The sequence below is a fragment of the Maylandia zebra genome, linkage group LG18 (assembly GCF_041146795.1).
Source record: "Maylandia zebra isolate NMK-2024a linkage group LG18, Mzebra_GT3a, whole genome shotgun sequence".
NCBI classification, from domain to species: Eukaryota; Metazoa; Chordata; class Actinopteri; order Cichliformes; family Cichlidae; genus Maylandia; species Maylandia zebra.
The window spans coordinates 1,740,743-1,765,188 of record NC_135184.1 but is presented as its reverse complement, the minus strand read 5'-3'; the positions used below and the strand labels follow the sequence as shown (position 1 = coordinate 1,765,188).

The following is a 24,446-nucleotide window of genomic DNA, read 5'->3' as shown; positions in this document are numbered from 1 at the left end:
ACATGTTCAGTGACACAAAGTTTACTACAAAGATCTTTAATCGGACACGTTCAAATAAAACCTGTGCGACCGACGAAACGATGCAGATTTAAAAGGACGATTTGGCCTCTTAACGCAACATTAAATGATTTAAAAAGGTTGAAAAAAAGACCAGCTCACACAAAATCTAAAAACGGTTCAGCTTAATAATAAGCGGCGACGTGGTTTTGACCCGACGTGAAAACAAAAACAACCACAGGAAGTTTGAGGGCAGCAGCCGAAAATATAAACAGCAGCCCAAAAAAGCTCAAACCAGCGAAAAAACAAAAAGGTGAAAGTCCAACGCCGTCTCCTGAGCCTGCTGACGACTCGCTTTATTTTGAAAGGGTGAACTAGAAGCTGTGGTGGTTTACAGGGAGGGGGGTGGGAGGTGGTGTGGGGAGGGGGAGGTGGGGTCTGCAGCCAAACTTAAACAAAACCAGCCGAGAGCGCAACACGCCGACACACCAACGTATTACAGAGCAGCTGGAACCAGCCGTCAGCTGAACTACAGGAGCCCCCGAGGCCCAAGTACGACTTTGAAGATGAAGCTGAGTGAAAATATTTAATTATTAATAAATGTTCTTATTTACTGTGACTGAAGGAAGGACGCTGTTCGTGAACAATAACGTTCTTTTGTCAAATTGAGTTTTTTATCCCCACGTGAACCAGAGGGGGGCGCCCACCAGGGGGCGCCGACAGCTGCACTAATCCTGAGCTCTTGATAAACTCAATGCTGAAACTCTGCGCTCTGATTGGCTGGTTCAACAGGTGTCAGGTGTGTTGGCAGTGTTTTTTCCCCCCCTAAAAATAAATTCATAAAAACAAAAAACACACAGCGTGGCGTTGGTGGTAGTGGCGGCGGAGGAAGGGGCGGGGCTACAGTTACTTGCCTGATTGGTTTATTTCACATCCGTTACTGACCTGAAATCAGTGGAGAGACTGTGAGACGTTTCAAAAGATTTAAAGTTTCCGTCACAGTTGCTGCTCGAACACGACGCATCGCTGCTTCCCTCTGAAACCCATTACCTGTGCCACAGGTGTGTCTGTACCTGAGCGTCGATGATCTTCTGTTTGGCTTCGATCACTGCCTGCATCTCTGCGTGGTCCCGCCGTAGCTCCTCCTCCACCGCCATCAGTCTGCAAATGTACAGAACATCATCATCATCATCATAAATATCAACATCTGGGTCGTGTCCAAATCCATGGGCTGCGTCCTCCTGAGGCCGCATTTGTAGGCCGATTACGTCACAGCGATGCGCCGAAGGCTGTCCAAATTCCTCCGAATGCGGCCGACACACGCATCCTCCTTTTCCCCGAATTTGAAGGATGGGTCAGGTGTGTCCTTCGTGACCCACCATATCCCAGAATTCATAGCGCAGCCCAGCCAATTCCAGTTTCCAACAATGGCGGCCGCTATTAAGTTTTAATATTACTCTTATTAATCTTTCTGGGTCACAAAATAAACTTTTAACATATTTTCAGGCGAGACTGTAGCTCAAATATCTGCTCGGTTTATCAAGACATCGCATATTTGCAGAGGTGCTCCGACGTTTTCAGAGACGTCTGTTTCCCACCAGCTGGAGAGCTGACCGAGCGCTGGAGGGTCACTGGAGCCGCCGAGAATTAGGTTAGGCTTATTATTACTTAAACGTAATATATAAGTACCTGAGACAACCTAAACATGTTCTTGTTGGGCTTTTTTCAAGGTTTTATTTGTTTGTGAGTAAATCGGTTTGGCTGAGATTAAAGTTATTAGATTAGATCAAATAAAACTTTATTAATGCCCCGGGTGGTTTTCACACAGCTGAATAAACGTCAAACAGAAAACTGATTAAACAGACGTGTGAGACGGTCGAGAGTTTACTCCAGTGTCCTGTTACAGAGGGATGCAAAGGTTTGGGCAGCCTTGTTAATAGTCATTATTTTCCTGCATAAGTTGTTGGTTGTTACAATAAAAAAATGTTGGTTAAATATATCATAGAGGAGACACACAGAAGTGAAATGAAGTTTATTGGATTTACAGAAAGTGTGCAAGAATTGTTTAAACAAAATCAGGCAGGTGCACAAATCTGTTGTCATGTCATTGATTCCAAAACCTTCAGAACTAATTACTGGAACTCAAATTGGCCTGGTAACCTCAGTGACCCCTGACCTACATACACAGGTGAATCCAATTTAAGGGGGTCAATCGTAAAGTTTCCCTCCTCTTTTAATTTCCTCTGAAGAGTAGCAACACGGGGGTCTCAGAACAACTGTCATCATGGTGGGAAGGACACAGAAAGCTGCCTCAGAGAGTTACGCCGTCTGTCTCCACAGTTACGAACATATTGAGGCAATCAAAGACCACAGGCTCAGCTCAAGTTAAGGCTCGAGTGTCAGACCGAGAAACAGACAGGCGCAGTCGAAGATCGCAGCGGTCCCAGATCAGATGTCCACACTGGAACTCTTCCCCATGTTGCTGTCTGTGTTTATTGTGCTGTGGTGTGTTGATATCTGTGCATTCCTGTATTATCCTTCTGTCTTACACATTGTTTTTTCCTCGCTACCTGGCCTGACCTGTCTCCCCAATGTGATGTTTGTATTGTATGTACGGTCGGCAAGGTCTGTCATCTCGGCTGTGGGCAAAAGACCTGCAACTGACAAATAAATCTCATCTCATCTCATCTCATCTCATCTCATCTCATCTCATCTCATCTCATCTCATCTCATCTCATCTCATCTCATCTCATCTCATCTCATCTCATCTCATCTCATCTCATCTCATCTCATCTCATCTCATCTCGACAAGCCAGCTTCATTCTGGAATAAGCTGCTGTGGACAGATGAAACTAACATTGAGTTATTTGGCATAACACGGGGCGTTATGCACGGAGGAAACAGAACACAGCAGTCCCAGAAAAACACCTGCTGCCTCCAGTAAAATGTGGTGGTGGCTCCATCACGCTGTGGGGGCAGTGCAGGGACACATGGTTTCCACTCAGTATCAGCAGATTCTGGAGACCAATGTCCAGGAATCAGTGACAGAGCTGAAGCTGCGCCCGGGCTGGATCTTCCAATGAGACAACGACCTGCTCAAAATCCACTAAAGCTTTCATGCAGAGGAACAAGGACAACGTCCTGGAACGTTCATCTCAGCCCAGACCTGAGTATTATTGAAACCTGTGTCCATGCTCAGAAGCCATCAAACCTGACTGAACGAGAGATGTTCTGTAAAGAGGAACAGTCCAAAATACCTTCAACCACAATCCAGACTCTCACTGACCCACAGGAAGCGTGTAGAGGCTGGAGTTTCTGCAAAAGACGGATCTGCTAAATATTGATTTCATTTCTTTTTTGTGGAGCCCAAACTTATGCACCTGCCTGATTTTGTTAAAACAATTCTTGCACACTTTCTGTAAATCCAATAAACTTCATTTCACTTCTCAAATATCCCTGCGTGCGTCTCCTCTATGATGTATTTAACTGACGATTTATAAATAATGACTATGAACAAGGCTGCCCAAACGTTTGCATCTCACTGTATGTTTTAGACAGCAAGGAGCAGACGGCTGAGGTTATTAAACTCCACCGAGTCAGCGGCGACGCCGATCTGAAGGCTGGACCGTCCAATTCCACGGCCGTTTACTTCCGGCCGACCCGACCTTCTGAGGACCCGGCCCACGTAGGCCGCGTAGGCCGGGTCCTCAGGAGGATGCAGCCCATGAATTTGGACACGACCCTGGTTTGATTTACTTAAACTCCTCCTGAACACCTGAAGCCCATTTTCTGTGACATCAGCCCCGCCCCTTCCATCATGTGACCTGTGTGTGCGTACCTGCAGATGATGCTCTTCATCTGGGTGTCCTTCTCCTCCTGCTGCCTCCTCAGTCGCTCCTCGCTGTCCTCCAGCCGGTTTTTGTACTCGTGCAGCAGCTTCTGCATCTGCTGCTCCTGAGCGAGCAGCCGCCGCTCGTACTCCTCGAGGCGCCGCCCGGACACGCGCAGGCGCTCCTTCAGCCGAGAGATCTCCAGCTCGTACTGTGGAAACAGGAAGCAGTTTCACAGATATGAGCCTTCGTCGCTTCCTTATGGGCTTCGCCTGCAGCCCAGGTGTGCCTGTTACCTTCTCTGTGTTCCTGCCCTCCTCCCTGCTCCTCTCCCCTCCCTCCTCCTCGTACTGGCCGTTGTTTAGGACCCATGCCGCCGTCCTCTCCACGGGAGACATCGCCACCGCCACCGCCTCCACTGGAGACGCCACCTGCACACAAAGCAGTGACATCATCAGAAACACACCTGAAACGCTAAAAGTCTGAGACTCGGCGGATTTCTGTCGTACCTGTGGCATCTGCTTGGTGGTGCTCTTTGGGGGCGGAGCCACGTTCTCCACAGAGCAGGTGGACGGTTGGCGGTTGATGATGCCAGCGGCAGGGGTGGGCGTTGGCTCGGTGTTGGCGCTGCTGCTGCTGCGCAGTGAGGCGCTGTGTGCAGCGGACCGTGGCGTCCTTGCCCCGCCCCCTTTGCTCTGCTGCTCCACCTTTATGATGTGGGCGGTGCCTGCTGTTGTGCTCTGACGAGGGATGGCGACCGCTGTGGCGGTGCCGGGTGGGAGGTCTTGCAGGGCATGGCGGCGTGGCGTAGAGCAGTCCTCGCTCTGCGTGCTCCGCCTGCTGCCCACCTCGTCCAGGCTGCTGTTGGACGGCGCGCGACCTTTGCCCCCCACCTGGCTGCCGAAGTCGTCAGAGTTGCTGTGGCTGTTGTGGGAGCTCTCGGTGCTCAGGTTCTCGGAGCTGGAGTCCTGCCGCAGCGAGTGGGCGGAGCGTGTTGTCGTGCTGTGGGCGGGGTTACTTAGGTGGTAGACGGGGTTCTGGAACGAGAGCGGCTGCAGGCTGCGCTGCTGACTGACGGAGGCGTGCAGCGGCCGCCTCACCTGCGGAGCGCTCTGTGGCTGTCCATCTCTGGGCGGGACTTTGGCCTGGTGTGGTGCCGGCTGAGGTGTGAGAGGGTTGGAGTGGGAGTAGGTAACCGGGGCAACGGCATGTCCGACGGAGGCCTGCGAGCCAACCCTGCTGAGACGGGGCGGGGCCTCGTGGTGTGGCGGGGGCCCCGCGTGGCCGTGGAGGCTCTGAGCGTCCTGCAGGTCAACCAGAGAGATGCTGCGACCGTTGGGCAGCAGCGTGTCGCGCTCCTCCTGGTCGGAGAAGCTGGTGTGGTTGGAGGGATGCTGCTGAGGCAACAGGGGGCGCTGACCCCGAACTGGTGTCTGCAGACTGCGAACCTCGCTGCGGCTGCAGGAAGTGAGACGTGAACAGCAGTTAGAGAAAATGAAACTTTTATGGCTGATTCCAAACGTTTCAGGTGAAAGCCTCGTGCAGTTAGGCGTCCCTCAGGGACCGATTCTGGGGTCTCTGATAATCACACCAACAGCATTGTCTCTGATGACTCTCCTTTATACCTCCATCTTCTGCAAATCTCATCTCTTCTGACATATTTCAGAAATGTCTTATGAAGCTAAGCTTGTTTGAAACAGCTGTGCACCTATTTAAACATTCATGCATGTCAGGAACAGGAAGTGTTGCACAGAAGCGGGTTTGATGAATCTTTGTGGTGAAGACACCAGAAACCTGTTAAACACCTGATCTGTCTGCTGATTGGTTACCTGTCACTGGGGTCCTCAAAGATTCGTTGCAATCCCGACGACAGGCTGCCGCTGATGTTGTGGGCGGAGCTGTGGTCCTGGAAGCGTCGCAGCTGCTGCTGGACGGGCGTTGGAGCGGCCAGGCAGCGAGTGATATCTCCCAGAATCCTCGGCAGCGGGCCCAGCTTCGCTATGGTGGCCTGCAGGAAGGAATTTTCACCCTGTGGTCGCCGTGTGTGCGTTTGTGTGTTTGTTCGTGGATGGTTTGAATGGAAGCACCAAGATGCGGTGGTGGTGGTGGTGGTGGGGAAGCACATAACAGACAGGAAGTGAACAGAAAGAGGGGGGGGGGAGGAAAAAACATGAGGGAAACTTAATGAGAACGAAAACAACTAGAACGACATGCTTCTACTGAACAGAACCAGAACCGACACAGCAGAGCCATGCTGAGACGGGTGAGGCAGGGGGGGAGTGGAGGGTGAGCTGGAGGGTGGGGGAGGAGCAGTTCAGGCCATGCTGTGATGTTCAGCCACGCAGCGTTAATGTGGTTAGATGAAGTCAAACATGTCACATCGAACACACCACTCAGCGATCAGCTGATAGACACATTCTGCACACAGTGATGTCATCCAGCGGGGTCAGGGTGTCCTGTGAGGACGCCGCCCGTGGCTGCTACCGGCCTGGTCGGGCTGTTTTCGGTCCAGCATCGTGCAGTTTGCAACATGTTGCTTTAATAACTGCTCAAAAAACTTAGAGGAACACTTCGACTCGCTCAGCATCAGGTCAACATCCTGTAAGTGTTTTAATGTTTCTGAGCGTCACAGGGACGCCTGCTGAGTCTGCAGCACCTGAGCTGTGTGTGAGTCAGTGTTCACCACACACACACACACACACACACACACACACACACACACACACACACACACACTGTGTTGGTGGTTCGTGTGTCTGTACCTTGTCGAGCTGAGAGATGACCTCCCACAGGAGGGCGTGCAGGACGGACAGCTCGCGGCCGAGGTCGATGTAGCCCTCGAACCCCGGCGTGTTGGTCAGCGTCTCCGGGTTGGAAATCTCCGACAGGAAACGCATCATCCCCGCCCATTCGTGCTCCAGGAAGTCGTTCATGAAGGCCATGTACTCCTCCTTGTTTCCAAACCTTTGGAGGAAACGCAAAGTGAGATTTCGTTTTTTCAGAACAACCCCGGCGGCGCCGCTGACCTGCAGATACTCACTTGGTGAAGTTGGCGAGGTTCTGGATGACTTTGGCGATGAGCGTGAGCGTGCGGGACGTTCGGTCGTCGGGATACTCCTGCATGAGGTTGAAGAGCGAGGGCGACATGATGGCGGGGCAGAGGAAGCGCAGGAAGAGCGAGGCGCTGATGAGGCGCTTGCTGATGTCCTGCTGGTGGCCGCGGGCGACGCACTGCTGCTTCCACGAGGCGAACACTTCCTTCAGCTCACGAGGAAACACGCTGCGGAGACGGGAAGGAGCCGACAGCACTCAGAGCAGGAAGGAAGGATCAGGTAGCTGCTGCTTCCCGCCACACGCTGAAGGCTTTTAATACGCCTCAGCGAGCAGGATAACGTCGTTTACGCCAACACACACGGATCCCAACTTCCTGTCTCTGAGACTCAAACCGATCCCAGCGACAGCTTCACGGTCAGACCGAACGGCCTTCGAGCATCTGAAGGAGGACGACTTTAATTTACCCCAGAAAACATAAAACGTCTCCATCAAAGCCGGAGCGCCGTCGTCTGGCTGCTCATTGGACAAACAGGAAACATCTCACCTTCAAACGCTTTTAATTCGCTCATTTTCAGTAGCAGAGCTCAAACATCAGACGCCACCTCACAACTTCCTGTAACACTTTGCTGCCGTTTCATCCAATCACCATGTTAACCTGCTGTGACCCTGATTAAACTCACAGGTCAAAGGTCAGCTCAGAGGAACAAACAGGGTCTCTGAGCTGTAGTTGCCTCCCGGTGGCAGCAGGGGGCAGAGGTTAACGGTAGACGACCTTCACTGAGCTCTGCTGGTTTTGTCTGATCCCTGATGCTGTCACGTTAGTAACACAGTTACTCCTGCTCTGCTTCTTTTGTCTTTTTAAATGTCCTCACACACGCGCACGCACACACACGCGCACACACACGCACACACGCGCACGCACGCACACACACGCACGCACGCGCACGTGTAAATAAAATTAGAGGTAAATAAATAATGGTTATTTGCCTTTAATGAGACAAGATGCAGCAGAGATGAAGCAGAGCTGCAGTCGTCTGGTCTTCCTCTCAGATACTCTGGAAGGCAACAACTCAAACTCACTGTGAACAACTAACAGCAGAATGAGCCTTTCTAAGCACGTTTCTATTGTAAGTGGCCAAAGTCCATCTGCGCCCTGAAATTTTGCTAGCAGTTTTTACCAGAAGTCCTGACCGATTCTTATTCTTCACCGTCAGGTTACCAAACCAGGCAGCGATACAAAAGGACGTCACAGATTCGATAAAACTCTTATAAAACAAAGACAACAGATGAGATGAGACATTAAAAGATCTCCTTTTCCTTAAAAAGAACCGTCGTTGTTGAACTTTTTTAGTGGCATCAGCATGAGATTCAAAACAGTTTATGATCAAGTACCACAGAGAGATATTTATAACTCTCAACGATCCCAATATCAGCGGGTTTAATGATGGAGGGTGATGAGCTATAAGAGGACTTCCTAAAATCTATAATCATGTCTTTAGTTTTTGACACATTAAGTGACAGGAAGGACTCATCACACCAATCCACAACATCATCTACAACCTGTCCACGGCCTGACTCGCCCCCACTAGAAGACTGTCGATCACTGTGTCGTCAGCAAACTGCTGCGACACTCACTCGTGTACAGAATGAACAGAAGGAGGCAGCACGCTGGGGTGATGCAGGAGAGCACATCAGGAAACACATGATTCACCCTCACACAGACAGTCTGTCACCCAGCCGACCACACTAGTTTAAAATGATTTTAAAGCCTGTCAGCAAGTAAGAGGGTTGAATTGTGTTGAATGCTGATGAAAAGTCAGCAAATAATCTTGCGTGGGTGTGGGGGGCCTCAAGATGCTTATACAAGATGCAGGAGTGTGACAGCAGCATCCTCCACACCTCTCCCTGCTCTACAGGCGAACTGGACGGGGTCAAGATGGTGTTCAACATGCATTAAAATCTTCTTAATTATCTTCTCAAATGTCTTCATCACTAAAGAAGTCAGAGCCACAGGCCTAACATCATTCAGTGCCTTAGCAGAACTGCCCTCAGCAGCAGGAACAATGACAGCATGTTTCCAAAGCTGAGGCACCGTCTGTAGCTCTGAAGAAAGTGAGAAGATAAGGTGAAAATCCCACTCAGCTGATCTGTACAAGTTCTCAGCACCTGTCCACAGACGCTGTCAGGTCCAGGACTCTTACTCTTAGTGTGTCTGAAGAGATTAGCTACCCCCCCATCAATACAACATGATGGGGGAGTGATGGTGCCGGTCTGCCTAGAACAGTCAAAGTTCTCAAAACGCAGGTAAAAACTGTTGAGACTGATGCCAGACGTTTGTCAGAGGTAAACCCCTCTAACGTGATATTACTTTTAGCTTTGGTCTGTAGCCCTGCCATTGTTTTCATACCAAGCCAAGCTCTTTAGGGGGTGTTTGAGAGAAGTTTGAAGACTCCTCTCAAACACCCTCAGCTGCTGGGACCCAGTCGTACCAGTAGGAGTTGATAATCTTGCAGAAGGCCAGCTCGCAGCACATCTTCAGGTTGCTCTGATGTTCGGCCAGGTCTCCGGTGGAGCATCGGCTCGGGTCCACCTCGCAGTTCTCGTCCGACTCGTACAGAGCTTTAATGAACTCGCCTGCAGACACAGACGGACGATGCATGAAGACAAACTGACGACCGGGCGAATCAAACCACACAGGAAACAGTTTTTTAGGAGGCGGCTGAATTTACTGGACACGTCTTCCCTTCATACTCTTAACGTTTCACGAGTCACAGCACGTCTGAGCACATTATCTTATCTGAGCACCTGTGTTGAGGAGCCACCTGTCACACATGCTGTTTCAGAGTGAAACGCAGCCAGGTCCAAACCAGTATGAATTTAAATATGAACTGGAGCGACTGGTTTCACCTTTCTGGCTCTCTCATTAAGAGTGAGGCCTTCACTGTCAGCAGAGAAACTCTGTATTTACAGCTTCCATCCCTGTTAATCTTTAATGAGTCGCCCTCTGAACCTGATGACTGTTTAACGGGCGACACAGCGCGATGACACGACTCGGCGAGCTGAAAATTTGATGAGCTGAAAATACGACAATAAAAAGTCGCTGTGACAATCAAACGCCTTTAATCGATGAAACCTGCCGAGGAGGCAGGAACTTATTTCTATTTCCAGACATGAAGCTATAAATATTTTAACGAGGGTGACGCTGCTCGTGTCTTTGAAGCGTCTCTCAGTAACAGTTTGAAGAAGCTTTATTGGTTTGTAATGGCGGCGGTCTCAGCGGGCCTTCTGCTGTCACGGCCTCGACTATTTACAGCGTCTCTTCACAGCAGAGCAGAATCAGCCGGAGGAGGATGAGGATGATGCAGCAGAGCAAACACATAATTAAAAATAATTTAAAAACTCAGTCTGCTGACAAAATCTTCACCGACTTTCTTCTTCATGTGTTTTTTTCTTTTTCGTGGCGTCAGCTTTGCCGGCGAGGTGGCGTCTGCTCTGTGGAGCAGCTTTGCATGACTCACAGTTCATAATAATCCTCCTTTATCTGACACCAGGACTCTGTACAGCTCCTCAGTTTATCCTGTCTGAAACAAGCAGCTTTAGCTCCTCCTCCTTTAAACCAACTTTCAGAAACGGCGGGTGGGCGTGGCTTCTGAGATTACTATAAAAGGATACCTCATCTCTATGACATCGTACGAATCCAAGAGTACAAAAACTGTGTGAAACTGCACGGTTAGTCAGCGGCTCGGCGCTGCTCATAACTCTGATTCATTGATTAGATGCTAATTAATTATTTAACTGCCAATTATCAATACAGCTGATTATCATTTTTAAGACCTCTCTGAGACTAGATTTGGATATTTTGTTTTCTTAATTGTAAACCTCTGGATCCAATAACAGTTTAAAAATTCACAGGATAAACAAGGTGACTCCGCCCACCAGACGGCAGGTTACAGGTGTGTGCGAGGCTCACCCAGCGCGTCGTGCAGGTATTTCTGTCCCACCAGCTTCAGATACTCCTCGATGGCCTTGGTGGCCAGCGTGTTCTCCCTGAAGATCAGGACGTCGTGGTCGGCGCATCGATCCACCTCTGACATCACCAGGTCTGTCAGGAAGTCCTGAGGAAGAAGAGGCGGAGATGAAGAGGGCGCCATCATAGTTAATCGGCTCACTTACAACATTGGTGCATTTACAAACGCTGCACGCCTCCTCTGTGATCCATGACATGAGCTTCACTGACCAACTCTGGTTAATGTTAATGGAGTTATGGAGTAAACGTGCTTTATGGATCATTTTGGGCTTTTACTGAATCTGCACGGATTCACTGGAATCATCGAGGATGGGAATCCTCCGGCAGCGAGCATTTATGGAAACGCCGTCGTATTTGGGTCCGACTTTCTGCTGTTATGCTGATATTCAGGAACCCGTGTGAAGGCGGGTCCAGAGCGAGCGCTACCTGCAGTTTAAACCTCTGGGCCGACATGTTTAGCTAACAGGAAGTCAAACGTCAGCGTGGCTGATTCTGACCTTTGCCCTGCCCGTGCTCTGCAGGATGTGGACCAGCGCGCACGCCATCTCCTCCTTGTTCTTCACGCTGATGACGGGCTCGAGCACCGAGCACAGCATGGTGTAGTTGTTGGTGACGAACTCGGCGAACTCCTTGTACTGCTCCATGGGCAGGATGGAGATGGTCTGGAAGCGCGACTTGATGCGGATCGACGGCCCGCCGCCTTTGCCCTTGCTGGTGGTGGGCGTGCTCACCGGGTACCACTTCTCCACGAACTGCCGGCCCGTCACGCTCGCCACCGGGATGTTGACCAGGCCCACGTAGTTGTTCTTGTCCTTTTTCTTCTTCTTGTCCACGTCGCGGTAGATGTGCACGGTGATGCTGTGCACGCCGGGTAGGCTGGAGAAGTCAAAGTACTCGCCCCAGAACAGGCTGTCGTGGCGGGTCTTGCTGGTGGTCCGGGCGTACAGGACGTCGTCCAGACACAGCTCGCAGAAATATTTCTTCTTAGGCGGCAGGTCTTTGGCTTCGATGATCCAGAGTCGCAGCAGGTTCTCGGCACGCCGGCAGTTGTCCTGCGAACGCAAAGACACCGTTTGTTAAACTGATTTTGTGACAGCACAAACTAACGGACTGCAACTGCAGTTCCTCTGATGGCCACTAGAGGCGTTACAGCAGAAGTAAATATTTCATGGGTGCAGCAGGACAGGAAGTCGGCGTTGAACTGAACAAACTCTAGTTAGAGCTCGTCTCACCTTGTTGGGCTGAATCGTCCTCCTCAGGTTCTCCATCCACTTGTCTCTCTCTGAGGCCGACGTGCAGCTGAAACACTTGCTGCCGCCCGAGTACGTCACCTGACAGGTGAGACAGAGAGGGAGGGTCATCGAAACAACCAGGGGTGCAAAGTGACACGACTACTTACAGGTACCTGCTAAAACATCCAAAGGTAACAAGACCGGGACACAAAACATATCTGCTCTTTTCTATATCCGTCTTTATTTATTCTACAGCGCTGAAAGGACCTGATCAAACTCATCGTTTATCAGTTTTGTGACGTGAAAGTGGAGCTACATCAGTCACAACGAGCAGCGTGGATCCACTTCACGAGCGTCAGTAAAAACGAACGCTGCCCTCCAACACAAACAACAATTAATTAGAAAATCTTTCTGCTGTTAATCATCAGCTTTAACTGAAGCTCAGCTCAGACGTTTCGCCGTGCTTCACCTCGAAGCAGAACTCCTGTCCCAGGATGCTGCTGTGCAGAGGCTTGATGAACACGTCCTCCTCCATGCTCAGGTCCAGAGCCTCCACCGCGCTGCCCGGGCTCAGCAAAGACTCATGGGAGCTCGACTCCTTCAGCTTGGGAAGCACGCGAGATCTGGAAGACAGGAAGGAGATGGAAAGGTAAACGGATGTTAGGGCGAGTTTAAACCACAGGGGGCGCCGCTGAGCCCGGTAAGCGGCGCCACCGGCTTCACCAAACTCCACCCGAGCCGAGAGCACCTACGAAAAACAACCACAGAGCCAGGAGAGGGGGGGGCCCCAGAGCATCCCTCCCACCTCGACCCTCCGGCAGACGCGCAGCAGCTCTGGTCACCGCCGCCGCCGCGCTTCACCCACACAGTCCAGCAGCCGGTAAACAAATCCTGAGACGGCCAATCGCATCCTGCCTGCGGGACCGTAACCGTGGCAGCGGCCCCCGCTGGGACAGCCGGCGCTTGGCAGCGAGTGTGACGCAGCGAGGAGCGTCTCAGAGGACGCAATAACGAGGAAGAGCTGCAGCGCTACGAGCAGCAGAAGAATATTGAATCATTCAATACAGCTCCAATAAATCAGAATAAACTCTGCAGCGAGGCTTCACGGTCACGTGACGGCGCCGACGGCGCTTTTGCAGTTCAGAGCTGATTTTTAAACAGAAACTGGTGAAGCTGCTTTTACCTTTAATGCTCCGACCGGCTGGACCCGCTCACATCAGCCACACCACAACTTCTGCTTTTTATTTGAGCCTCAAACAAAGTTTTCTGCAGATAAAATCTGAACCTGCGTCTCTGAGAAGCTCCTGTTTCAGGTGGTTTCACTTCCCCCGTGTTTATCCAGCGCTGGTTTCCAAATGTTTCCCCGAAGCTCATCGAAGGGTCGGCTGGTTCGTAGCCCCCTCCCACACATGTGCACGCACACACACACACACACACACGGTTATGACACCAGAGTTTCCTCTGATTGGATCATGAGATGGAGACCCGTCCGTGGAGCATCTGCAGACCACAGCGTGTTGTGTAAGCGTTCACTGCTCTGCATGAGATCAGGGGTCATTTCGAATTCACTGAGTGTGTTTGTGCACTTTCTCTGCTGATGCAGTGACGACGCAGCTCTTTCTGCAGAGTCACACTGAGAGCAACAAAAACAACAGCGTGAAGTGAATCATCACGGTTTCCTGTGCAGACGTCCAGGTTAAACCAGAAGGAAACTAATCAATGTGATGGAAACGTGTGTGTGTGTGTGTGTGTGTGTGTGTGTGTGTGTGTGTGTGTGTGTGTGTGTGTGTGTGTGTGTGTGTGTGTGTGTGTGTGTGTGTGTAATCCTCCCGCTGTGTCAGATGAGTTACATAAACCCGGATTACCAGCCTGAGATCAGCAGTGATGCTGTGACATCATGATGCTGAATTAAACGCTCTGACCGTTAGATTCCATCATTGTCGGCCTCGTGATTAAAAAACTGCTTTTATTAAAGCTGAGACTGAAGGTTAAACACCGAGCGATGCACGAGCTTCATCATCTGCCATCCTGATCAAGGCTGGTCACAAACCAACAGCGACGCTCAGCTGGAAGCATCGCTGTGCATTTGACTAATCTGAGACATTTGGCTCTCCGTCCACAAAGCACCAACCAGAAGAAGCTCTTCACTCATTTTAAAGCATCGTCACGCTTTCACTGAATTCAGGTGTACGACAAATAACCTCAGATCTATCTGTAGGTCAGCAGTTCGCCAAGTTTCACTCAAACCTGCAGTTCCTCTGACGTCCACTAGAGGCTCCAGCAGTGAGTCAGGTCTTATACACCGGCCTGTTAAAATCCAGCTTTACAGCAGGACTGCATCAAGATGCCGACACAGTGCAGAAACCAACGTGTGAGCACACGCATCGTTTGTATACAGTCTGTGGGGTTGACTTCCTGTCCCGTCAGCTGATTTCTGATCAGGTGTGCGTCAGGATGATTAAAGGAAAAAACTCCTTATCTGGAAATCCCTGCAGCTCGAAGCTTCAGACTGTGGATGCATTAATTAACCTTGAAGGCAGCTCCTAGCCTCGAGACTAATTTCCCCTGGTGGTCGCATGTGGTATTACAATTTTAAAACTAAACCACTACTGAGCACGTGCAGAAGCTGGCACCCATCAACACAAACCCAGGAGTGGGAAACTTTTCACGCTCACGACCTGCTTTAGATCCAAAAACCTGCAGTTTCAGCGCGAGTTCAAACACGAGCAGAGGAATCGAGCGCTCCGGTTAGAAGACGTTTGCTAAGACCTGCCTGGTCATGTGACCTGCAGCCGCAACGCTCCATCGGTGAAACACAGTAAGCCATGTTTCACCAAATAAAAGAGACAGTCATAAAACACACAACCTGACTGCTTCTTTGAGTGTCAGCAGAGTGTAAACACACACACACACACACGCACACACACACACACACACACGCACGCACGCACACACACACGCACACAGGAAGGGCTGGTCTCCTGCATTAGGACAGAAACCTGATCCACTCTGCTGCCAGAGGAAGACGAGGAGGAAGCACTTACAGGTCTAAGCACACGCACACACACACACACACACACACACACACACACACACACACACACAGCATCTCTGTCTATGGTAATTCCTGTGATGATGATGATGATGAAGGGCACAGCTGGGTGAATCAGAGGAAGTTTTCAGTTCGCTGAAGTCGAGAGCTCAGAACATCTTCTGGTGTGAGACCAGGAGACACAGAAATCCAGAGTTTTCTTAAAAGTTTTTCCCACAGTGCACCTCTCTGTGTACAGTATTGGCTCCTCGGGGCTCCCGTAGCAACATTATTGAAGCGCAGCAAACAGCAACGCGGCCGCGCTCGGCAGACCGGGTCACCTTCACGGTTCTGAGGCTGCTCGCAGATTTATTTTTGGCTGTCGACCCGTCGCGTGGGTTCTGCGGCACCACAGGACATTAACTCTGCTCCGTAACGAGCTCGACTTCAACCGCTGCGCTCAGATAACACCGGAGCTCGCGGTGCGGCTCCCTGCGGCTCAGCTCAACCTCAAACTTCATCTGAGACGTCTGTCAGTGCTTCTCCATCGCCCACAAACCCAGAGACTCCCGTCCAAAGACAGCAGGAGTCAGTCAATCAATCACAACGCACCGTTTTCATCTCACACGCGCGAGTGCAGTCCTACCTGAATCGGAGCGATTTGGAGAGCTGAGCTATCCGAGCTCTGCGGAGGAGAGAGGACGAACCATCCATCAGGAGTCAGAGCTCAGAGCTGACTGAGAGCGAGGCTGTGTGTGTGTGTGTGTGTGTGTGTGTGTGTCTGTGTGTGTGTGTGCGTGTGTGTGAGTCTGTGTGTCTGTGTGTGAGTGTGTGAGTGTGCAGCATTATCCTGATGTCCAGCTGGCTGTCACTCTGTCGGTTATAAAGCTGCACTCAGCATCAGCACCACGCACACAGAGGCTGGGACAGATGTTGTGCAGAGGTTCAGCAAACACTTCCTGGTGTCACACACTTCCTGTTGGCCGTTAAACCTCGCTCAGGCTTGAAGCTCCTCCCACACCTGCATGAATCCAGGAGGAGACCTGCATCTGGATTAATTCCTCACTCACAGTTTCCTGTCATGACACGCGCACGCCGACCATGTTTGTTCTCATGTTGGTGAATCAGGTTAATCGCTGCGGTCTGAAATCTGCCACGCCCCCATTTCTCCATATAAGGAAACACACTCACCTCGATGCTGACTCTAACAGTGCCGATTGTCTTAAGTCAGGACGCAGTAACCATGGTGATAAATGCTGTAATGCTCGGATTAAATCTGATTATTTTCCCTCAAAGGAAAAATAATCTTGGACTGGTTAAACTGTCGCTCAAAAAAAGCAGACAGGAAATGAGAGGAAGTGCTACCACAGCGTGTGAGGGCGTGGTGGACGGCAGCCCGTCTCTGAGCCTGCTCCTGCTTAAAGGGGCTTCTTCCTCCTCACTGTCACCAGTGCTGCTTGTAGGTGATGGTTGGTGTCGAGTCTTTACAGCTGTATAAACCGTCCGACTGCTGTTGTGTCAAATATCTTTGTTTACTATCATCAAAATCGCCGAGGAAACGAAAAACATTTTTGTTAAAGGACGTTTTTGAATGACATATTTTCTTGGTGACACACATGGATCAGAGCTCAGACAGGAAACGAGTCATTCACGACTTTAAAAATGATTTAACAGGAAAACAGAGTCATACCTGGAAGTTTTCCAGGGAAAAGATCTCATGAAAACACACTCACACACTCAGGAGGAAACGTTATCTTACAAACCCACCAAACCTCTGCAGAGTGCAGCAGATTCCAGTAAAACCACCTCCAGGCAGTGCTGGGAAGGCTGGGCGGGTTAATGGAAAGAGGGAAAACCCACAACCTCCACCATCGGCAGGAGGAGAGACCTGCTGCATATTCTCCGACCCGCCCTCTGTCTGCCGCACAGAGTTGTCACATGTGACAGAAGGACGCCGGGCGTCATTACTGGAGGAAACGCAGAGCGACCAGAAGCAGCAGCCAGAGCAGGAAATGAGCTGCAATATCAGAGTCTGCTGCTCAGCGTCACTGAGCATGAACGAACTGCAGATTCACTCAAACCGACGCGTCCGCGACTCTGACCCGGCCCACAGTCAGAAGCTCTCTCTAACAAACCAATCAAACCGTCACCAGCTCGCCGAGACCGAAGGAAACCGTCACATCACGATTCCCAGCAGACCTCTTATGGAGCCAGTTTCCTCCTTCATAACAAACGCTGTTAGAGACCGACTCAGTCGACCCCCCAGGCCTGAGCAAACCTGCAGTTCCTCCAAAGTCCACTAGAGGCTCAGAAGTGAGTCGCCCCCACAGACCCCCACGTGAAAGGCAGACGTGATGCTGTTTGCTCATATCAGGGGTAAAAGCACTCAGCCTAGCTCGTCTGTGTTCATATGATCAGTTTACGTTTATAAATTCTGAATTTTAGGAACATTTGTCCGTAAATTCATGTAATTTGTTTACATTTATGTTCATTAACATGCACTGTCCTAAATAATGAAATTAAACTGAACAGACGTGGAAACACACTGTGCAGGACCTCAGTGCCTGTTCCAGGCCAGGCTGTCCTGTTTCTAGCAGGGGGGTCTGAACCGTCCATCTGGACCCTGCAGAACCAGCAGAGAGCCCGAGGTGGACCCCGAACACGCAACAGGAGGCCTGACAGCGTCGCCTGCGGGTGGAGATCATCAGGCTGCAGGCGGAGGAAGGACTGTGCACAGACATCCCGTCTGCACCAAGGCTGGAGTGTGTTTATGTTTAGATTTAATGGAGTAAAAGACTCAAATCTGAGCGAAGAACAGCTGAAGAACAGCTGAAGAACAGCTCGAGCTCTGGAGGTGTTACCTGTCGGCATCGGCGGGCCGGATGGAGGGCAGTCTGAAGCTGGTGTTTCTGTCCAGTTTGGTCTGACTCCTCGTCCTTTTGATGGAGCCTTTAAGACGTTTACTGAAAAACCCCTGAAGGAGAAACAGCAAAGGTCAGAATCAGTCACAGATGGTGATTTTCACGAGAGCAGCACTGATCTTCACAAAGACACGTTAACGTGGACTTTCATGAGCATTGGATCGGTGAGTAATCGCTTCAGATATTCGACTGTAACCTCAAACCGTCTTCCAAGAATAAAAGCGGCTCCTGTTTCTACTGATCCACCGTAAAAACTCTCAGATCTCTCAACAGCGTCTCACACGTCCTTTTTCCATCCTGTTTCTGTCACAAGAGCCTCGCTGTGAGCGATGCTGCTGTGGCTCACACAAAGCTCCGCTCTGAGCCAGCGAGGTCCTTCACAGAAACACTTCTCCATCCTCCACCTCACAAACTCAACTCACGGGATCCAGGTGATCCACCAGAAAGATGAAACACTGATGCAGCAGCACCAACCCTCAGTCCTCAGCACAAACCACCACCTTCAGCTGCAGTCAGGTTTAATCTCATTATTTTGGTGATTACTGTACGCGATTCAGCAGCGATGAACGGGCTCAGGTGGACGTGCCTCGACTAGAAAACGCCCTCTGGTGGTGTTTTCATGCAGGTGGAATAAATGACGTGAGCACAGCATCCGCACACACCTGTGCGTTTCAGCTCATTTTAGAGCGACTGTAACTCCGTCACGTTTGCACTGAAGACACAACTCCAAGTTCTACAGCGATATTCGCCTGCGCCAGCTGCAGTGGAAGGCGGTGGGGTCTGAGTCGTCCACAGCACAGTGTAGTGTAATGTTTCACAGGTCGCTGAGCTCAGCAGCATGTTTGACCAGCACCTGCTGCCCCCTGGTGGCGTTTTCATGCAGGAGAAACAATAAATGTCTTCAGCTCAGCCACTCTGAGACTTCTGGTAGAAGATTCATGTGTCTGTTGTTTTGCTGGTATTAAAAATCACTCTGACATCTAAACACACCGACACCACCCAGGCCTGCTTCAGGCTGAGTGCTGATTGGTTCCACACTGATGAGTCATCCCTGTATCTCCATCTATGATCAAACTCTGATCAAACCCTTCAGCTCTCAGGTCGTCTGTCACAATAAAAGCCCCGTGCAGAGCTGTGGAAGTGAGCGGCCTCATTTCCGGAGATATTAATATCCTCAAACGCATCACCTCCTCCCCCCTCCCCTGCAGACTCCCTTCAGGCTCATTGGCTCCTTTTAATGCATCAGAATAAAGACGCATCCTGCCAGAGAGCGAGGAACACTTCAAACAGGCCGCCTGCACCCTTAAAAACCGCCTCCACCAAACAGCCAATCACACCTATTGATCACGATTATTGGTCTCTGAGGATCGCTGAACAGACGACTGAAAGCTTCGTGTCACTTCCTCACCACTGATGAACTCCCAGCATGCTCCCCGGCCGTGTTTACTTAAATCTGCGTGAAGACGTCTGAAACTAAAAATACGACCTGAGAGCTGCGACACAAACTCTCAGCACAGAGTTTCAGCTCTGCTTCAAAGTGCTAACGACGGGAAAACAGTCGCAGCAGAGCTTCAAACAGAGACGCTGGAAACTAACAGAACAACAGCTGCAGTAATATCCTGTGTTCGATTGCACCGACATTTTATTTACTGAGCACTTTCCTGATAACCAAGCTAGTTAGCATTAGCATGCCACCCTCCCTTCTGGCTGTGAAAAACTGACGAGGCGTTGATGAGTGATGCCACGACCTAAACACACACGTAACTTATTAATATCAAGTATTCAGACTTTAGCGCCACCTGCTGGTAACAGGAACTCTGCCTTATGTACAGCCTGATATACAGCAAACAGGCGACACGTGTCCGTGCTCTGAGGGTGGAGGAACACCAGAGAGGACGACGGAGCAGAGACGGGCCTGAGATCTCTGTGATGGCGTGCAGTAAATAAATACATGCAGAGACGCGTTCCCGTTACTCACCGGCACTTTGAACGGAGACGTGTTTGGATTGTCGACTGCGACGCTCTTCTCCGAGCTCCCCAAACCGGAAATACTCCTCCTCCTCGGAGATCTCTCCGAAGAAACTTCTGCAAAGAGAGAGAGAGAGAAAGGGAGGGTTAACCAGCATCATCATCATCAGCCTCTGAGCTGAGCGACGGAGGACAGGCGAAGACGTTCAGACATGACGGAGGACGTGGACAGACATCGGGTCGCAGATATCTACACCTTCTGTCAAACGTTCTTCCAGTAATCACGCCGCCAACACACTTCAAGTCATTTTCACCAACCAAAGTGCTGCAAACGGACTGAAAGGTTCAAATAGGAAGAAAACCAGAGAGCGCCAACAGCACGTAACCATGACGACTGCCGCTGACCAGTGCAATCATCTGAGCCGCCACGTCTTATGGGTCGTGTCCTGATTTAACATTTAACTGAAACTTAAACATTTACTGGACTGTAAGTCAAGGCAGATGTTCCACATGAGGTCTACGGGAGAGTCTGATTGGTTACACATCAGAAGTAAAAGCCAATCAGAACTGAGAACAGAGAAACACATTCAGTCTGAAGCAGCAAAAACAAATGAGCTGAAAGAGTCACGATAATAAGAGAGTAACTTTAATGAGACAAACTTTAAAACATGAAGACAAATCAGCTGTGACGGCGCCACAGCGGCTATGCTAATGGCAAAAAGGCTAAATTATGCTAGCAGCTACATGGACAGGAAGCCTCAGACTTCCTGAAACCAGCTCAGCTAAAACTTGAACATGTGAACAGCAAACAGAAGAGGAGCAGACAGAAGCAGTGCTGGGACCATCTCTACGTTATTTAATATGAACACTAACCAGGATTTCCACGGCTCAATGACAGAGGATTCAAAAGTACACGACTAATAATAATAATAATAATAATAATAATAAACTTTATTTATAAAGCACACTTAAAAACCAAGGGTATGCCAAGGTGCTTAACAAGTAAAATAGAGTATAGGAGGAGGATAATAAATAACATCAGTGATGAGAGCATGACGCCGGATTCTTTCTGCACCTGTAAATCATTCAGATATCGCTCCTCTGTCTCTCCTCCTCTTTAATAATCTGTATCGGCCCGTCTGTGAAGCTCGCCAAGCTTCCTGCTGCAGAAACCAGAGTCTAACATTTCCGCGTCCTCCTCTGCAGCTCTCTGCAAACACATCCAGTGGGCCGGGTTGGGCCCCGAGCCACATGTTTGACACCTCTGTATGAGAGTTCATAACGCAGCCGTTTGGAGCATGAAGACACACACGAGCCACAATCAGCTGTGGGAGTTCCACCCCGACCCAGCTCAGGCCGCCGCCACCTTATACGGAGCCAGCAGCGTCATGGCGACACCAGAACAACATGTGGAGAGACGCTGGCGTCCGACCGGCAGCGTATGGAGCCAACATGATGTTTACATGCTGAGGAAACAAAACGTGCTGCTCTGCAACAGGAAGTGAGCGCAGCATGCAGCAGCGGGGAGCTGTATCAGGTTCCAGCTGCAGGACGAGGCGCTCGCCGCATGCACGCTGCAGGCATGCAGCGCTGCGAGGAAGCCGGGGACAAACTTTCATGCAACCCCCCCCCACCCCACCAACCGAACCACCCCTGACGATGGAGGAAGAGGAGCGCTGACGGGGACGCCATCAGCGCTGGTCTTTCACTCCCGGGACAAAGTTGAGGCAACATGCGGCAGGAAGCCCGGTATGACAGGTCGGTCACATGACACGGACAGAGACATACACAGAGGGAGAGAGAGGGAGACGGTACCTCGATCGCAGCTGTTCCCCATCATCTGAGGAGAGGACACACACAGAGTCAGACGGGATTGGCCGGAGCCGCTGCCACCTGTCAGCCAATGAGGTTAAGCTGCAAACATCCGTCTTTGTCCCGTCCTCCACTTTGGCATCCCCCAGCCCTCCCCTCTGCCACCCCTCCCTCCTCAGCACCGCATCCTCCTCCTTCACGCTGCCTCCTTTCCCATCTCCTCCTCCTCTCTCTCCACTCAGCAGTACTTCTAAGTCTCGCTCGTCCGCTCGCTGAGGTTTTACCGCATTTCTTCAATCAATCCCACAAACTGCTCCGTTCTGCTGTCTCTCCTCCTCCTCTTCGTGTCTTCCTTCCTCTCTGCAGACCCTCCTCTCCCTCTCCCTCTCTCTCTGTCTCTGCAGCACCTCCCTCTCCCTCCTCTTCCTCTCTCGCTGCGTTTATCGCTGCCCTCGGAGGATAATTACCAAATAAGTTTCCCCTCAGCCGGCTGATGTGGGACACAACTCTGGGGGCCGAATCACATCAGGCCTGCAAATTAACTCTATTTTCAGAGTCTGTTCATTGATCCGATCACTCGCTAATCACCATTAATCACTTTCAAAAGCATAATTTATGTCATCGGTGACCCGGGACTGAAGAGTCGACGCTTTTTAATAACACAAATGTTCACACTCTGGCTCTTTAACCATTCAGCACAGGATCTGACGCCTGTCTCTGAGTCTGAAGACTTTCAGAGTTTCTTAATGATCTGCTCTAAAATGAAAATTATTGAAACTTTTAGAAACTGTACCTGCAGCTGCGTGCAGACTATGAAACAGTAATCAGACGCGTCTGCAGACGCTCTGCCTGCTGTTCAGCTTAAATATTATTTCCTGTTTTTGCACCTGAGTCGTTCAGACCATCAGCATCAGTCCACACCTGCTGTTGTTGGCACACAGGTAGACTCAGTGCAGCAAAATTTAAACCCACTCATGACCAAGTGTCCTCTGTCACACTCAGTGGATCCTCTGATCATCTATAAATATCTATTGATCAGCTGTGTCTCAAATATCTGTACTCTGAGACAAGTAATCAGCAGATGAGCCACACCAGGAATCGAACCAGCAAACATGTGACGTGTGATCAACAGTAATCATCAGTTTGCTCAGGTTTTCACCTTCCTCCTCCTCCTCCTCCTCCTGCTGCTGCTAACGAGATATTGATCAGCGGGAACTCGGCTCAATCTGTCGTTTCAGCGGATCCACCAGAGACCGCGACCTTCACAGACGGGGTCACGGTCAAACCAGAGACCAGCAGCTCGCCAGTCTGGTGCTTTGGTCTATTTTTGCTTAGGTCTGTGACCTGTGGGCGTGGCTTACACTAACACTGTAGCTAACAGACTGAGGTAAAACCATGCACGTGCACTGCTTCTGAAACTTTGCACCTTTTCATCTAAATATGCTTTTAAAAAAAAACAAAGTTGTCAGCTGATGCAGCTAGCTGCTAATTAGTGCTAACACCCACGTTTGTTAGCAGTAACCTCACAGCAGCCATGTTATTGGCTAGATGATGTCATTAAGCTTCCAACCGCACAAACACGCGCCATTGGTCCAGTTCAGGTCAAGCTAGCAGACAGCTAGCAGCTACAGCCGCCTGTCAGTCAAACAGGCCCCGCCCCCAATAATACGAACTTTAAGCAGGCTGTAAACATGTTGCAAGCATTGACTCACTGCCAGAGCCTCTAGTGGTCATTAGAGGAACTGCAGGTATAAAAGCATGAACGTGTGAACAGATGCACACTGAGGGACTCTGGACGGCTTTCAGTTGCTGGATCTTTCCGCCGCCCTCCCTCTGACCACCACGACTTTGGGTTAAATCGGCTCACGTGTCGGCTCGTAGGTATCGAGCTTCCCGGACGGACTCGTGGGAAAACCGCTGCTAAAAATAAGCCTGAGGGCAGAGAGAGGCAGAGCCGAGGGACAGGAGGAGGCTATCGGGTGTCAGAGAAAGTCATCCATCAGCTGCTGGTGTCGGCGCACGCGATGGTTTCAGCCTGTTTGAGTTTAAAATCCCGTCGGCCTCCGAGGGCTCCCTGAACATCTGTCCGCTCACAGCTGGCTGATTAGTTTAATGTCTGAGTTATCGACTCGACCGCCTGATGAATGAGCAGCTCTGTGAGGACAAACCTCCACAAACAGAAACCTGCACATAAACAACCAGGTAATACTGACCAATCACATCTCAGCAGACAGCGAGCAGGTAAACACTGAACCGTGAGCACCCTCCTCCCATCATAAGTGGTTCAACCTGTCACCTGTGTGTGTGTGTGTGTGTGTGTGGTGTGTGTGTGTGTGTGTGTGTGTGGGTCAGTAGTGTGACACCGCTCAGAAAAGATGAATGGGTGGATGTGATGTCATCAGAAAGGAGCGCGAGGAATGCTGAAGCTGACCTCTGTTGAACTCTGGCTCATTCAGGAGTTGACACACCTGACACACACACACACACACACACACACACACACACACACACACCAGTCTGCTGCACAAAGAAACCTTTGTGTGAAGCTGTCTGCAGGGCAGAGTGGGCGGAGCT

At 50.5% G+C, this 24,446-nt stretch overlaps 1 protein-coding gene across 7 annotated transcripts in view; it reads right to left on the bottom strand.

Moving 5' to 3' along the window:
- Positions 1 to 24,446, bottom strand: part of rasal2 (RAS protein activator like 2) — a 62,951-nt gene that overhangs the window by 1,173 nt on the left and 37,332 nt on the right. For 3 of the 7 annotated variants that reach the window (XM_004573517.6, XM_004573513.6, XM_004573519.5), the window contains 14 exons: positions 20,071 to 20,177; positions 18,033 to 18,145; positions 12,610 to 12,763; positions 12,141 to 12,239; positions 11,406 to 11,960; positions 10,852 to 10,996; positions 9,371 to 9,515; positions 6,868 to 7,107; positions 6,590 to 6,791; positions 5,657 to 5,856; positions 4,337 to 5,285; positions 4,124 to 4,258; positions 3,836 to 4,038; positions 1,071 to 1,158 (listed from right to left, as the gene is read on the bottom strand). In XM_004573517.6, the coding sequence (XP_004573574.2) occupies positions 1,071 to 1,158; positions 3,836 to 4,038; positions 4,124 to 4,258; positions 4,337 to 5,285; positions 5,657 to 5,856; positions 6,590 to 6,791; positions 6,868 to 7,107; positions 9,371 to 9,515; positions 10,852 to 10,996; positions 11,406 to 11,960; positions 12,141 to 12,239; positions 12,610 to 12,763; positions 18,033 to 18,145; positions 20,071 to 20,177 (3,335 nt within the window). Of the gene's footprint in view, positions 1 to 911; positions 943 to 1,070; positions 1,159 to 3,835; positions 4,039 to 4,123; positions 4,259 to 4,336; positions 5,286 to 5,656; positions 5,857 to 6,589; positions 6,792 to 6,867; positions 7,108 to 9,370; positions 9,516 to 10,851; positions 10,997 to 11,405; positions 11,961 to 12,140; positions 12,240 to 12,609; positions 12,764 to 18,032; positions 18,146 to 20,070; positions 20,178 to 21,875; positions 21,990 to 24,446 lie in introns of those variants that run through there. The other 4 variants (XM_076876646.1, XM_004573514.6, XM_004573518.5 and 1 more) reach the window with 4 other exon arrangements.